General features: G+C 40.1%; 1 protein-coding gene across 1 annotated transcript in view; it reads left to right on the top strand.

Annotated features, from left to right (window-relative positions):
* The window catches only part of zanl (zonadhesin, like), a 33,225-nt gene that overhangs the window by 2,091 nt on the left and 15,191 nt on the right, over positions 1 to 15,943 (top strand). Inside the window, exons 6-23 of the mRNA XM_042402400.1 lie at positions 76 to 269; positions 408 to 549; positions 1,407 to 1,651; positions 1,862 to 2,010; positions 2,213 to 2,341; positions 2,779 to 2,917; positions 3,418 to 3,559; positions 3,991 to 4,184; positions 4,547 to 4,685; positions 5,771 to 5,887; positions 6,545 to 6,669; positions 7,198 to 7,343; positions 9,158 to 9,301; positions 9,765 to 9,872; positions 11,737 to 11,906; positions 13,058 to 13,260; positions 14,608 to 14,752; positions 15,509 to 15,756. Coding sequence (XP_042258334.1) covers positions 76 to 269; positions 408 to 549; positions 1,407 to 1,651; positions 1,862 to 2,010; positions 2,213 to 2,341; positions 2,779 to 2,917; positions 3,418 to 3,559; positions 3,991 to 4,184; positions 4,547 to 4,685; positions 5,771 to 5,887; positions 6,545 to 6,669; positions 7,198 to 7,343; positions 9,158 to 9,301; positions 9,765 to 9,872; positions 11,737 to 11,906; positions 13,058 to 13,260; positions 14,608 to 14,752; positions 15,509 to 15,756 — 2,879 coding nt within the window. The remainder of the gene's footprint in view (positions 1 to 75; positions 270 to 407; positions 550 to 1,406; positions 1,652 to 1,861; positions 2,011 to 2,212; positions 2,342 to 2,778; positions 2,918 to 3,417; positions 3,560 to 3,990; positions 4,185 to 4,546; positions 4,686 to 5,770; positions 5,888 to 6,544; positions 6,670 to 7,197; positions 7,344 to 9,157; positions 9,302 to 9,764; positions 9,873 to 11,736; positions 11,907 to 13,057; positions 13,261 to 14,607; positions 14,753 to 15,508; positions 15,757 to 15,943) is intronic.

Genomic DNA, 15,943 nt, shown 5'->3' with positions numbered 1-15,943 from the left:
CTTTCTTTCTTTCTTTCCTTATCAAATTTATATTCCCTCATTTTTCTTCAACCAATTCTTTTGTCTGCTGTACAGAACCGTGCCCTCCTAATGCTGAGTATATAGACTGTGGTCCAGCTTGTATCCCTACCTGTATGGAACCCTCCACCAACTGTACCGGCTCCTGCATCAGTGCCTGCTTCTGCAAACCAGGATTTGTCTTCAAGGGACGCCACTGTGTGCCACTGGAGAAATGTGGTTGCCTGGATGACCAAAATAACTATTATAAGGTCGGATGTCATTGTTAATATTCCATTGTACAAAGATATAACGACAAGACAGTAAATGACAAGTAGGTTACACTATGTAGTTCTGATGACATACAGTACACTCTGCCAATACCGATCCTTTGTTTAAATTTGTTTCAGCCTGGTGAGGTCATATTTGGAGATGGCTGCTCAAAGCTGTGTCGCTGTGCAGGGAACTATACTTTGGAATGTGTTGATAACTCCTGTGACCCTACTGAAGAGTGTCGCGAGGTTAATGGTGTTGCAGGCTGCTATCCTAAAGGTAATAATGTCTTGTAACTTGTCAATGCATTGATACAGGAACTTGTTGTCCAACCACGTCTGAAGGAAAAACATGTTCTAAACAGCCACACTCAAAGGCAGAAAGTCTTTTCAGGGTCTAGTGAGAGTTGTTCAAGAGAATTGTTCAAACAGGGTAGCGGTTCACACTTTTGACCACTTTTCCACAAAGACATTCATAGTGGTGCACTTGGTTGTGCACACAAATGTAATGGTATTAGCTGTGAGAAGAATGAAAAAAAAGAGCATGAGGGAGAAGGTCACCCCTTGCCTTTTATCTCACTTCTGCACACCAGGTGAATCACTGTGTAAAGTGGACTTGCTTGTCAGATTGGTGTAGGACTTTCTCACAGCTGAAAGGTCTGGTGGTGGTGGTGGTGATGGTGGTGGGGGTGTTTGCTTTGCTTTTGAACTTTTTAACGCTGTTTGACAATCCAACAAGCTGTTTGTTTGAAGCATACTGACCTGTTAGAAAAAGTCTTGACAGTGTTGATCTCAGAGGGTGTGGTCATACTGAGTCCAAAATAGAGGAGCTATCATTTTAGCCAATGCTTTTTTATGCACTGCTTCTATAGCTAATGTTAGACTGACTGAGTCAGTTTGCTGACCTAATGATTTATCTCTACTTATGCTACTTTTAGACTACATTTTAGCATTAGACAGTCCTGCAACTGTCAACTGTGACCAAAAGTGACCAAAGTCCCAGGGTGATTTGTCGTCACCATCAGCTTTATTCTACAGATGTTAGGTTTTAAGTTAGGGCTTTCTTAGTCTTAAAATTATTGATCAGGCCAGTAAAACCTGTCTGTCACAAAATAACTTTATTTGTTATTCCCTTAGGTACATCTACATGCATAGCGTCTGGTGATCCCCATTACACCACCTTTGACAAATTTAATTACAACTTCATGGGCAACTGCAGCTATTTGATGTCTGGGCCCTGCAATGAAACGACTCTGCCACATTTTGAGGTCCATGCTGACAATGAAAATCGCTATAACAGGCCCACCATCTCATATTTGAAGGCTGTACATATATACGTACACATGGTGAAGATCTCCATCCTCAAAGGTGGCACTGTGCAAGTAAGAAATGAAGGCAGGAAACACACTAATGTCATATCTACAAATCACTTGCATTCTCTGCTGAAAATACACCTTTTCGGTCACTAATGCCATTGTAACTTTAAAGTGTTAGATTTTATATGAAGAGTTTTCAATAATTTTACCATTTCTATTTTCTCAGTAAGCGCTCATTCACTTGCACACTTACTCACACCTGCTCTCCCAATACAGGTGAATGGGACCAAAGTAAACCTGCCAGTGACTCCGGTCCCTGGTGTGTCTGTGTTCAAGTCAGGAAAGCACTACACTGTGTCCATGATCTTTGGTGTGACTGTTCGCTATGATGGAAACCATTTCATGGACATCAAAGTGATCAAAGAGTGAGTGTAGACTGAACACCTGCTGTCACTGGAGGCTGTCTCATTACATGTATTCTTACCACAGCCCAGGACAGAATACTATTTGTAATGGAAGTTTTAAAATAATGCTGACAATAAACTCTGATAATCATACTATTGCTTGGTTGGAGTGAAAGCAAGTTGCAAACTCTTGTAATCTCGTAATGTTTCTTGTAATATTCAGCTATCAGAACAAGCTGTGTGGACTGTGTGGAGATTACAATGGAGATGCCAAAGACGACTTCCGTAAACCAGATGGGTTGTTGACCACCAATGCCAATGACTTTGGACACAGCTGGAACACCGATCCAGAGTGAGTTTTGCAGAGGCGTGTGCCTGGATACAAGCAGACACAGATAGTTTTAGGACTTAATCCGATGATCCCACATATATTTATCTCTCTGTCAAACTAGATAAAATAAAGGGCCAATTCACCCAAATCATAATAAAACTTTTTTGTCCCCAGTTTTTAAAAAAAAACTGCTAGAATTAGAAATAAATAGAAAAGAGAATAACATAATACAATTTCTTAATATTAGTCTGAGTTTCAAAATGTATCAGATTATTTCACAATTTATATTAAGTGCCTTTTATTTATATGATTATATATTTTATAATGTCTTTTTGAGTCTTTAAATACAGAATGCTGGGTCTCCATGCCAAACAAATGGGTACAGATCAATATAATTACAAGGGACAAAACTAACTAACACACACAGAGCTTTTCTAACTGACTGTCTGTGTCCGCAGGTGTAATAAGAAACCCAACACCACCATCCCTGGATGTGGTGAAGAGGACCAGGAACTTTATGAGAGCTCTGGATATTGCGGCATCCTGCTGGACAAAAAGGGTCCCTTCGCTGTGTGTCACCCCAAAGTCAACCCCAATGTAATTCACAACATTCACACACAGTACACAGAAATATAAAGCTGTTCCCTCTTTTGATGTTGTGAGAAATTCAGCAGTACAATGTCATTAAAATAACTAAGCCATTTTTAGATGCTCAGATTGAGCTTTGGACTAGTAGAGAGTCATAATGGAATATTAGTAAAAGTGGGTTTGTGTGGTATTGTCTCATCTGCAAACCCTTGAAAATTTGCAGATGCCCAGCTGCAACAGTTTCGTTAGAGTTAATTGAGTTTATAACAGAATGGATTGACAAACCAGCCCCTGATAGCACAACATGAGGTATTGTAAGTGCTGGTACTCAGTCCTCTGCACCAGATATAAAAGAGTTTGAAGCAGCAAAGAATCAAAAAAGCAGGAGACAGAAATCACTGTCACAGTGGAAAAGGAATTTAAACACAAAAATAAAGTTATTACTTTTTGTTTTAAGATGAACAGACAGAATTAAGCATTGTAACTCAACAAACTATATGTGTCTTCAGAATTACTTCAAGGATTGTGTCTTTGATCTGTGTGAGCTGGATGGAGCCAAGCCCATTCTTTGTGAAGCTATCGAAGCCTACATCAATGAATGCCAGGACCGTGGGGTCAAAATCGGACCTTGGAGGAATGAAACCTTCTGCCGTGAGTGTTGGGTGAATGAGTGGACATAGAAATGATAGGTGGATGGAGAGATTTAGAAAGGGTGAGATGAAAGCAGTTCGAAAGTTGCATTCCAAGGGTCAGGAAGGGTTCTTATTTGATATGGGCCTGTATTTATCAAGCCTCTCAGAGTAGGAAATCACTGCAAACTAGCTAAAAGTTCAAATTCAAAGAGTGATGCAAATTTGGTCCTACAGGACTATGAGTAACGCATTTTACTACTTTCCACTACTATTTACTACTTTCTTGATTTAGAAAATGACTCCTGTCTCAGGCAATATTTAGGGGGGCACCAGAGGAGTGCTAAATTGCTAGGAGTCAAGTCTGAGATGCTTAATTAATATGGGCTCCAGTCTCAGCATATACCTCTATGCCTGTCCTATCACTGACTTCAGCTTCCCATCCTCCCCCAGCCCTGAGATGCCCCCTGAACAGCCACTATGAGCCCTGTGCAGACCCTTGTCAGGAGACATGTTCTGGGAAACCTCCCTCCTGCAGTGGGCCCTGCTCCGAGGCCTGTGTGTGTGATCCTGGCTACATCCTGAGTGCCGGCAAGTGTGTGAAAAAGAGTTTGTGTGGCTGCAAACACAATGGCCAGTATTATGAGGTACAGTGAAGTGTATCTAAAAGGAAGGGTGCGTGTGTGTGTGTGTGTGTGTGTGCGTGTGTGCGTGTGTGTGTGTGTGTGTGTGTGTGTGTGTCTGTATGTGTGTGTGTGTGTGTGTGTGCGTGCATGAGAGCTTTATACATTTCTCAGGACATCTTTCTGTTCACATGCTGTCCTCTTTAAGTGCATATTTGAAATGTGAAAAACACTAACAAAGCCAACAGTGCCCATTATGCTACTCTACTGAATTGTCTGTTGTGTTGATCTGACCCCATTTGCTCCACTGACCCTACTTCATCAATACACTTTATAAATGTTTGATTGAGGCTTCCCTCTGCTAACGCTGTGCACATGTGTCTCAGCCTGGAAAGGAGTTTTATGTGGAGGACTGTAAGCAGAAGTGTAGATGTGATGCCTTCTCCGTCACCTGTGTGACCTCTGAATGCCCACCAATGCACGAGTGTAAACTCCAGGGTGGAGAGCTGGGCTGCTATCCAACCGGTAAGTTTACACCCACCACACCATAAGAAGTGAGTGAGTAACAGATAGACAGAAAAACAAATTACTTACTAAAACAATACTTTTAGTAAGTAAGGATGCCCCAGATAACTCTTAGAAACATGGATGATTCCATTTAAACTTTCTAACAACCTAAATCCCAACACAGGAACAGTGGAAATGTACTTTGTCACAGAAGGCCTCTGCTACTGCTCTCAGTCTTAGTTAAAAACTGAAATGCATTCCAAAGGTTTACTATCCCAAATTGCAAATGGAGTGAACCACACAACATAGCGCTCTACCTCCTGGGCGGCTGTGGCTCAGGAGGTAGAGCAGGTCATCCACTAATCCAAAGACAGGCTGTTCGATTCCAGGCTCCTGCAGTCCACATGTTGAAGTGTCCTTGGGCAAGATACTGAACACCAAATTGCCCCTGCTGGCTGTGCCATCAGTGTGTGAATGATTAGATTCCCTCTGATGGGCAGGTTGGGACATTGTATGGTAGCCCCTGTACCTATTCAGTGTGCAAATGAGTGAATGTGACTCATAGTGTAAAAAGCACTTTGAGTGGTCAGAAGACCATACTGTTGAGTTAGGTTATGTTCCAAGGCTGGATTTTTGGTAATTTCTGTTATTACAGATATCAGTTATTTTGAATATGGTTTTAACTTCTGGAACACAATCTCAAAGTTCTATTTTCAAATCAGCTCTCTGTCAAGTTGAAAAATGTAACTCAATTGTACTGAAGAGAAAAATCTGATTACCTCATCATGCTATCACAGTTATTTTTTGGTTAGCACCCAAACCAACATATCCTAAATGCAAGCTGTACTTTTCCAATTTTAATGTAATTACCAGTCTTCTTCTTTGTTAAAGTGGTCAGGGGGTTCATTTTTACTCTAACACAGTGGTTAATAGTAATATCCATGTAGCTTATAATATGGACAGATATGAATCAAAATCAGATGAGAATCGAACAATTCAGTCATTGTTTTAGGAAAGCAGTCAATCAGCCGCTCATAGCTATCTCAGCTGTGCTGTAATTTAATGTTCTAGAGTTGTTCAGGCTGCTTGTCCCTCTCTCTCAGGTTCTCAGGACTGTGTGGTCTCTGGAGATCCTCACTACAACACGTTTGACAAGAAGTTCTACAGCTTCATGGGAACATGTACATATACACTTGCTAGAACCTGCAAGAACAACACAGGTAGGAACAGGTTTAGACATTTATAAGTGTTACATTATAGATTTTTCACACTTTTTCACCACTCCTACAAATTCATCCAGTATTCATAAAATTGTGTACCAGAAATGTTTAGATGAGCAAGGTTTTGTTTTGTTTTTGTCACCTATAATTGTTTCAAAATTCTTGTGTGTGTACCTATTTGACATGAACTGCCATAACACATCATGCAATTGCATCCACATTTAGATGACATATTGTATACACATATCAACTCTGGGTGATCCTATAAAATGTGATGGCCATACACCAGGAGGTGGCACTACAACTGCATGATAAATTAAAATAACCATACCTTCATCAGTTACTGCAAAAAGCCAACAATAAACTGTTTTGTGTAAATGTACTGACTGTGACAGCTGTAGGTAGGAGAGACATCTGAATACTGACTATTGAATGTAGCTTTTACATTAATAAGACTATTTCAACACATTTCAACACAAACTATTTATCTGATTTTTTGTCTTGACGTGATCCGTCACAGAAGTCTGGTTTAAACCATACCTGCTATAGCAGGACAACTTGGTAGAGCCCGAGTCATGCACCATATCAACCAATATTCATTTTTAATATTAACACACAATATCTGTGGTACTGTATGGTGTTGTGTTCCTCGTGCAGGTCCTTGGTTCTCAGTAGAGGGGAAGAATGAGGAGAGAGGAGTGTCAGGTGTGTCCTACCTGAGAAAGCTCTATGTCACTGTGAATGGAGTGACTGTGACCCTGATGAAGGCCAGGAGGACAATGGTCAGAATGACAACATATACACCAGTACACAATGTATTCTGTGTGTGTATAGATAACCTTTACAACCTGTCATTATCACAAGAGGATGACTAAGCAAAACATGTGCAAATGAATGTACGCACACACACACACACACACACACACCAGCTGTATCACTCTCTTTATCAGTATTAATCCTCCGGTTTAGTGAAATTACAACTCAAAGCCTGTCCCTTCTTCTCTTCACCTTTCATTCGATCTTTGCATTCTCTTGCTATATCTTTTAATGCCATAATCCCAGAAATCTGTCCACACTCTTCCTGTTCATCCTCTTTTGTACTCATCTGTTTGATCCATCCACAGATCAAACAGGTTTTCCCACTCTCAATACGTCATCTTATCTTACAAAAATAGAGCTAGAGAAAAAATCCCTGTGTGCCCTGTTCAACTTGAAAAGCTGAACGGAAACCACAAATATGTAACAAACATAACCTGAAGCTTCTATTTAACATCTTCTTTATGTCGTATTTTCTTCCTTCCATCCTGCAGGTTAATGGTCTGCGGGTGGCCCTTCCGCATTCCCCCTCTCCTCTCATCTCTCTCAGTCTTGCGGGTCAATACGTCACCCTACAGACACCCTTTGGCCTCCAGGTGCGCTGGGATGGAAACCATTACGCCCAGATCTCAGTTTCCAGGTTGGTATGGGTAGAGGTTCATTCAAACTTAATAATCAATGGTGACACTCTGTCAGAGGTTGACCCTCCTCTGCAGGTATTTTTCTAATGTTTATCAAATATGTCAACACTCTGAATTGTTTGGATATTTTAGGACCTCTTTGATTACTTACATACATGTGATAGTGTATTTCTTTAATTCTTTTTTTATTCGGAAAATTGTGACACATACTAGATATATTACATAATACATAAAATACAGGTGCATTTTTCCAATATTTTCCAAGAAAGCAAAGAGAAATAATGGAACTCCTTTAGTTTGTTTAAAAACATTCCAACATGGTGTCACAAACTCTATCAATGGCGTCCTCCATAGTTTAGAGGTTGGAGGAAAAAGCTTCAAAGGCCACATCCATACTAATACGTTTTTGTTTTAAAATGCATACCTTTTGCTACATTTACACCTAGCGTCCACATTCCCCTGGCATTTTCGAACCCCTAAAACGGAGACATTTGAAAATGCTGCCCCGTTAATTATGAAAACTTTGGGAACGCTCTCATAGCTCTGAAACAGTTGTGCCAATCACAGTTTTCATCAGTTAGTTACTATAATAATGATAGAACTAAAAACTAAAGAAATTGATTTGGTGAGGCCATTTAAATGATTATATTAGACCAATACTATTTGCCTACACAGAGCTGGTGCAGACAGCTGCAAAGATTAAAATGGGAGCGTATCGGTTGCATGTGACGTGCGCGTGAAAAATGACTCTTACATGCTTGCTGTCTAGACACAGGGTAAAACAGACCGTTCCAAGACACGTTAGATTCCACTGCTTTTCTTGGCAAGATACACCCCACATAGCATTCAAGCGCTAGGATTGGCCAGGCATCCATGCTCGAACATACAGTGAACATACAGTTAGACTAGCAGCGCCATCATAGCAGGATGTGTCTTGCCAAGAAAAGCAGTGGGATCCATAATAACACTTCCAAGACACTCAACCAAAACTAAATTAATAATTGACATGTCTTTGGAATTACACCAAATGTATGAAACTATTATGATTCTACTGACATACATGCTTAATTTTAACATTTATGTACAGCTGTTTTTCAATCCACATTTTTTGTAGAAATGATGAACTGCTAATTTGACTGCTGTGACTGTTTGCAGTTCATGTTTATTTGCCCCAAACAGCCAATGTAGTTATTGTCTGTTATTTTCCTCCAGCATCCTCTCATTTTCTTCTGATTTCCATACATTTTTGATCAGTCAACTAATTTTTTCACTCAAGTTGAAATATTTTCAACTTACATTGACGCATCTACACCTCTTTGAATTGACTTTTGGTCACACATGAAACACACCTTAAAAGGCAGAATGATATGGGTACCAAGCAAATCTTTTAAATCCTAAATATTGATGAATTTCTTTAAATCCGGTCATTACAGTCTGGAAAAAATCTGTAAATGCTGAGGGTCATTTTTTACTCTCTTTTAAATACAATTTAACACCTGATCACTGCCCTTGGCGTAGGTTGACCCAACTACGGAGGTATATTTCATGAAAAGAAGAAATCACCTTGGCATCTGTGCAAGCTGTAGTTCAAAGGTCATTGCTATTTTTAATAAATCCTCTCTACATTCTACATTTGGTCATACATCTCTTACTGATGATGCCCTGGCTGATTATATGAGATGAAAGGATTTTTACATTCGTTCTCTTTGTAGAATTCCATTAAAGGGCTAAACAGTATTTGGCCTTTTAAGTCTTCTTAAGACATTCCTCCACATTTCCTAATCCTGTATCCTCTTTGTTATTGTCGCTCCAGCTCCTACTATGACCAGATGTGTGGTTTGTGTGGTGACTACGATGGGAACGCAGACAATGATTTCACCAGACCAGATGGCACTCTGATAGGAAATGTCAATGACTTCTGTAACAGCTGGCAGACAGAAGAGGATGAGGACGACTCGTGAGTTTATGCACATTCATCCCTGTGCTGTAATCTTAGAAGTGACAGATTTCCTTACAATTCCTTGGAAAATCATACATGTGACTAAATTACATGTCAATAGGCTCATGGATACACTCTGCATAATCTCTCTATAATCTGTGTATGCATTCAGTAAAAATATAAACCTACAATATAAGCTATGCATGCAATGTATGGATTAGTACTTGGATGTCTCAATTCTGAGCACACAATTAGACATTTTGATCTCAAAATGTATTTCTTGTAAGAACATAAAGTTTGTCTGCTCTAAATGTGCATGCTCAGAGCTGAGACACAAAGATAATGCTGTAGAATGTCTTCAGTTACCTACTCACCTGCTCTCACATTTCTTCCTGCTATAATTCTTGAGAATGAATTAAATTGTATGGGTTGTTGACTTAAGGAGTGGCATAAACTTGACCCTCTTGATGTGTTTGATCAGGTGTACCTCGGGCACCAAGCCTGACCCAGACTGTGACCCCAAACTTGAGGCTGAGGTGGTGAAACCAGACAAATGTGGCAAAATCAAAGATCCTGCTGGTCCCTTCAGGTGAGGAAGCCACTTTTTGTCTGAATTATTGACTTTGAAAAAAGACAACAAGAAAAATAACTCTTTTCATGATCAGAATTTGATCTATACAGTCCAATAACATTTGGAAAGTCTAGAAGAGCAGCATGATCAAATTAATTTATACCATTCATATGTGTGGGAAACCAACAGGAAGTCAGCCAGCTTGGCCAGTGGAAGTCTCAGACATGCATGGTCTGAACTGGCTTGGCTGGGCAAGGACTCTACTGAGCATGCTCTATGGGCCTATAGACATGTTGATAACTTTTTGTCTGTTTTGAAAACTCATTATTGGAATCCATGGTAAAAAAACATGAATTCAGGCTGACCACAGTCTCTGCTCATTTTAATGATCGACTTAGTTTCATGTCCTCCATTTCCTTAATTTAGCTAAAACTAGAATGCATGGTACAAATCTCGAATTACACTTTCTCATGTTGACTTCATCAGACTCAAGGATATGAAATTAATGTTGAACTTCAAAAAGAGACACCTCCCCCTTGTGAGCAGTGTCAGCACTTATTTATCTGACTGGGTGGGGGTGCATCAGACTATGCAGACTATTGTGGCAAAGGGTAGTTGGAGGGTGTGATTCAGTCTGAATATTTCCAAATGATGCTTTACTGTTTTAATTTTGTACTTGTTTTACAACTATGCAGACAGTGAGGACTTTGTTTTGAAAGAGGTGACCAATGGTTATTGGAGGAAGTCATCAAACACACACACGCACACACATATACACACACACACACAAACACACGCAGATTATGGTATCCTTACAAAGATTATCTAACTATCTCATTTATCTTACTTCAGATTACAGTTATAGTTTGTTCTTGGAATATTATATGAACAGCATTAAACTCTGGACCACACTAAAACACACAAACACACGCATGTGCGCGCGCACACACACACACACACACACACACACACACACACACACACACACACACACACACACACACACACACACGTCTGTCATCAGATCCCATGAACAGACAGATCAACTACATAATACTTTCTGGCTTCTCGACCCTTTCTGTGGCTCTCAGCTCCAAGCCCATTGGAGCCCATTGGGCAGCACATTTTACACATTTACACCTTCACTTAAGTCTTAAGTTTATGTTCAAACTCTAAATAATTCATATGGATAGCAATCTGCCAAATCATAACAACACTGAAATACATCTATATTCAACCAAAAAACAAGATGTGGTGTCAGAAATAGAGCCCATTGAAAGCTTTCCTGCTGCATTTCTATAACTCGTTCCTATAGAATACACTGTATCTTACTACATCTTACTGTATTTACATAATATACACATTTCTAACACTATCAACCATTAAAAAACTATAAATTAAATAAAACAGCGATGTAACTTCACAGACTGTCATAAAAAGATCCTCATGTGCTGCCTGCCATTAGTGTTTTTATCTCAGTGTGTTCTGATTGACACATGAATTGTTGTGTTAGTGTGTGCTGAAAGGATTTGCTTTTGTGTGTAAAATGAGCTGCTGTGCCCAGCAGTGTGTTGGTAAAGTTGACTGTGTGAAGAGTTTTGAAGATGCATTCTCAGTGTTGAACCATGTGGTAACCAATCGTAAAAAACTGTAATACACATGAGGTGAAATCTGGCTTTAGCTCTTTCTTTCCTTGGCAAGGAATGTGTGGATGATAGAGCCCACAATATCTATCTTTTTTAGGACATGATTTCATGTATTTCTATATTTGTAATTTTTACATGAAAAGAACTGAGAGCTACTTGAGAGGGTGGTATAAGTGAAATCAGCAACATGTGCCTTTTCCTCCCCAAACTGACTGAGTGTGTTTTCTCTGTTCCAGGGAATGTGTCAGTGTGGTGAATCCCACTCCCTTCTTCCAGAGCTGTGTGTATGACATGTGTCAGTTTAACGGCCAGCAGCATGTGCTGTGTGACCAGCTCCAGGCCTACACTGATGCCTGCCAGAGTGCTGGGGCCAAAGTCCATCAGTGGAGGACTCCAGACTTCTGCCGTAAGTGTTCATTGTTTTAATATGACATAGTTTATCATTCCAAGAGAAGATCACACTCCTTCCTGCTTCCGGTTGGAGCACAGGACATCCTGAGTGCAGCTAGTATCTTTCTCATCGGGGTCGCTGAATATAATGTCCCTGTCACTCCAAATGTATTAATTATTTTTTCTTGGAAAATGTATATATTTTGTAATATCTCTCATAAAATGTTTAGAGAAAAAGTTACTGTATTTAACCTTTAGGGATATTGGATTAGGCTCTAGGGATGGCAATGGTCAGCCCAATTAGTCCAGAGTGAAATATCTCAACAACCTTTCAAGAACTAGTGTGTAGGATTTAGTGGCATCTAGTGGTGAGGTTACAGATTTCAACCAACTGAATACCCTCCCCCACCGCTTCCAAGCGTGTAGGAGAACCTACGGGTGCTGCGAAACTCGCGAAAAACATGAAAGGCCCTCACTAGAGCCAGTGTTTGGTTTGTCTGGGCTACTGTAGAAACATGGTGGTGCAACATGGCGACCTCCATGGAAAACGACTGCTCCCTTTGTAGACCTAAAGGGCTCATTCTAAGGTAATGAAAACACAATTCTTATTTTCAGGTGATTATACACTAGTTAAAATATACTTATGAATATTATGTTCCATTTCTGCCAAGTCCGTTCTGCTGGATGTCACTAAATTCTACATATTGCACCTTTAAATGACCATCATCAGTATTTCAACTTTGATATTGGACATCTTAGTTTAGCACACTAAAACACAAAGATATGGACTTTACTGTCATAGAAGATTGGGAAATCCAACATATCCTCACATCCGGGAGGCTGGTGGCTACAATAGTAACTGGACATGACATGTAGCTTAATCACCTCAACACCTCAGCAGAGACGAATAAATTAATCTTAAGCCAGAAGGTTACTATTGTGTTATTCATCCAGAAAAAGCTCGAACAACAACCATCATCCGACCAACAACATAACATCAAACTTTTTGTCCTTGTCTTAACCCTACTGTCCCTCCTTTTATCAATCCCTGTCTCTATCCTACCTTCCTTCCACTCGTCTATCTTCTGCTTCTCCTTCTGCTCCTCCTTAATACACTGCCTTTGTCCATCCTCCCTCCATCTGTCATGCCTCCGTTCCTCCATGTAGCGCTGGCCTGTCCTCCCAACAGCTCCTACTCTCTGTGCGTGAGTTCCTGTCCAGAGACATGTCTAGGCGTGGTCGGACCATCCGGCTGTGAGAACGTGTGTGTGGAGGGTTGTGAGTGTAACCCAGGATTCATCCTCAGCAATGACAAGTGTGTGGCACTGAAAGACTGCGGCTGTGTGGACACCAGTGGAACCTATCACCCTGTAAGTGAGCTTCAAGTGACTTTAATCACATTCCATTAATTGTGCACATGAAGCAGTACTAATCTGATACTCAGTTTGCCATAACAATGAAGTTTGTCAATATTATACAACATGACGAGAACAAGAATGGTACTCTGGGTTGAATTATAAGCAAAGCATACTAACAACAGATGGAGGAATTATTCATGTTAAGTGAAGGAGTGAGGCTATTATACAAATGCCATCAATCTTAAGCTAATGGCTTCTTAGCTTTGCAGCTCTGACATACTCCAATGTACAACCAATTGTAGGCATTCGCTGCTCAGAACATGTGCTAAAGAATGTTGAAAATGTAAAATAGCCAAAGGGAAGGTGAGCAGAACAGTCAGGAAAAAACATTAAGATGGTCTAAAGTAACAAAAAATATAATTCATGGCCCACAGCCCATTGAAACAAATAAGTGAAGTAAGTCTGCCTTAATGCTTGTGGCTCCATTAATAGGCACAAACATAAACCAGAGTTCATGTAACATGTTTTTGAAGGTTAATATTCGAATACATCAATAAATGAATACATGGAAAAAGCAGAAATATCTCAGAAGAGCTATTATGCTTAGCTGTGGTGGAAAGGTTGGTGGAAGTAAAGGATACAAAAAAAATATAAAAATAATATTAAATCATTACAAATACTATTATGATTTTGCAAAAGAAAAATAGGATTGAAAATATTTCAAGAACATACTCAAGATATTTTATTGTTTTAGTTTTCCATCATGTAAGCAAAGTCAGATAATAGAATTATGGGTGGAGATGATGAATATTTACAATAATAAAATTCCAACAACAACGACAAATTACAATGGTAAATGGTAAATGGACTGTACTTGTATAGCGCCTTTCTAGTCTTCCGACCACTCAAAGCGCTTTTTACACTACGAATCACATTCACCCATTCACACACATTCATAGGCTGAATGGGTACAGGGGCTACCGTGCAAGGTCCCAACCTGCCCATCAGAGGAAGCTAACCATTCACACACATTCATACACTGATGGCACAGTCATCAGGAGCAATTTGGGGTTAAGTGTCTTGCCCAAGGACACATCGGCATGTGGACTGGAGGAGCCGGGAATCGAACCGCAGATCTTCCGATTAGTGGACGAATAATAATAACAATAATAACAATAATAATAATAGTTATTATTATTGACTATTATGTGAGATATGAGCAAGCAGGTGGAAGCTTAATGTATGTTTTGGTCTTGGAAATATCACACTGGTCAGAGCTTTGTGCAGACCAGCATGTACTTAATATCAGTTAAGAGACTGAGAGAAGACCCTCATGCATTTTGTGTGTGCTTTTGTTAGGTGGGTGATGACTGGTACTTGCCCGGTTGTGAACAGAGGTGTGTGTGTCACAGTGGAGGTTTGATCCAATGTCGCAACAGCAGCTGTAAACCAACCACTGAGAGTTGCCACCTACAAGACGGAGAGTATGAGTGCCGCCCTCTGGGTATGTTGTTTATATTATTTATTTTTACAGAAAGAGAGGGGGTTGTACCGGCACCCAGCAGCTCATTTTTGCATTAGGGCCAACTCACAAGGACCTTAAAGTCAGGAGGTCCTGTCTGAGAGGGGTCTTGTGTCAATGTATCAAATGTATCTTTCAGTTCTTCATTATCTCAGCTCATTTTGTGCTTATAGTGCATATTCCTAAATTAGTTTGTGCCTAATCAAATTACTAAACTGTAAGCCTGGGGCCATGTATTATTTCAGCAGAATACATACTGTATACAATGCATAGAGAGTGGGAGAAATGGGGGTTAATAGGCCCCCACTACTTCATTATTTTGCCCTGGGGCCCCCAGCAGGTGAATCCAGCCCTGGACTTTCATGACTCACACGAAAACATTTGGATGGAAACTGATCATTTGTGCTGTTATGCAATATCTTTTTTTGAAATAATGCAGCTGGGAACTCAAATAAGTATAAAATTGGAGTATTACATACATACATGCATAGGTGTATAAAATTCACAGTGGAAAAAAAACTTAGAGACTCCTTAAAGAACCATAAATATTTTCCATGTTTAATCTGATTTACAACCCATTCCATGTACTGCATGCTACAGTGGTTTATTTTTTTTCAGCTCAAAATAGAGGAAGACTAAGATACATCAGCAAACTCCAACAGACAAAGTTTAGACTCCACATACGTCAGTGCACACATCAAATCAAGCTCAGTTCTTCCCCCTCTTGTTCTACCACAGGAAACGGTATCTGCTCAGTGTCAGGTGACCCTCACTATACCACCTTCGACAAATACACCCACCATTATATGGGAGCCTGCTCCTACACCTTGACAAAACCCTGCAATGTCTCCTCCGGCCTGTCGTACTTCACCGTGGACACCCAGAATGAGCACAGAGGAAATAACAAGAAGGTGTCCTATGTCAGGGCTGTGGTGATCAATGTGAGTGGTGTGACCGTCATCCTCGGCAGGGGCCGCACAGTGCAGGTATGTCACCTGACTCAGAGGGTTGGTACTTAAATGTGTCTGATACAGTGGTAGATTTAGAAAGAAGTTTGGCAACCATGTATGTACAATCCTGTCTGACTTGGAGGGAAATCTGCCACCTTTGCGGTAGAGCAACAAAAGGAAAACGTACGTTCAGCATGTCACAAAATAATTAATAATTGATAAT

Source organism: Thunnus maccoyii, chromosome 22 (genome assembly GCF_910596095.1).
Source record: "Thunnus maccoyii chromosome 22, fThuMac1.1, whole genome shotgun sequence".
NCBI classification, from domain to species: Eukaryota; Metazoa; Chordata; class Actinopteri; order Scombriformes; family Scombridae; genus Thunnus; species Thunnus maccoyii.
The sequence above is the reverse complement of the archived record's forward strand: the minus strand, read 5'-3'. Positions and strand labels throughout refer to the sequence as shown.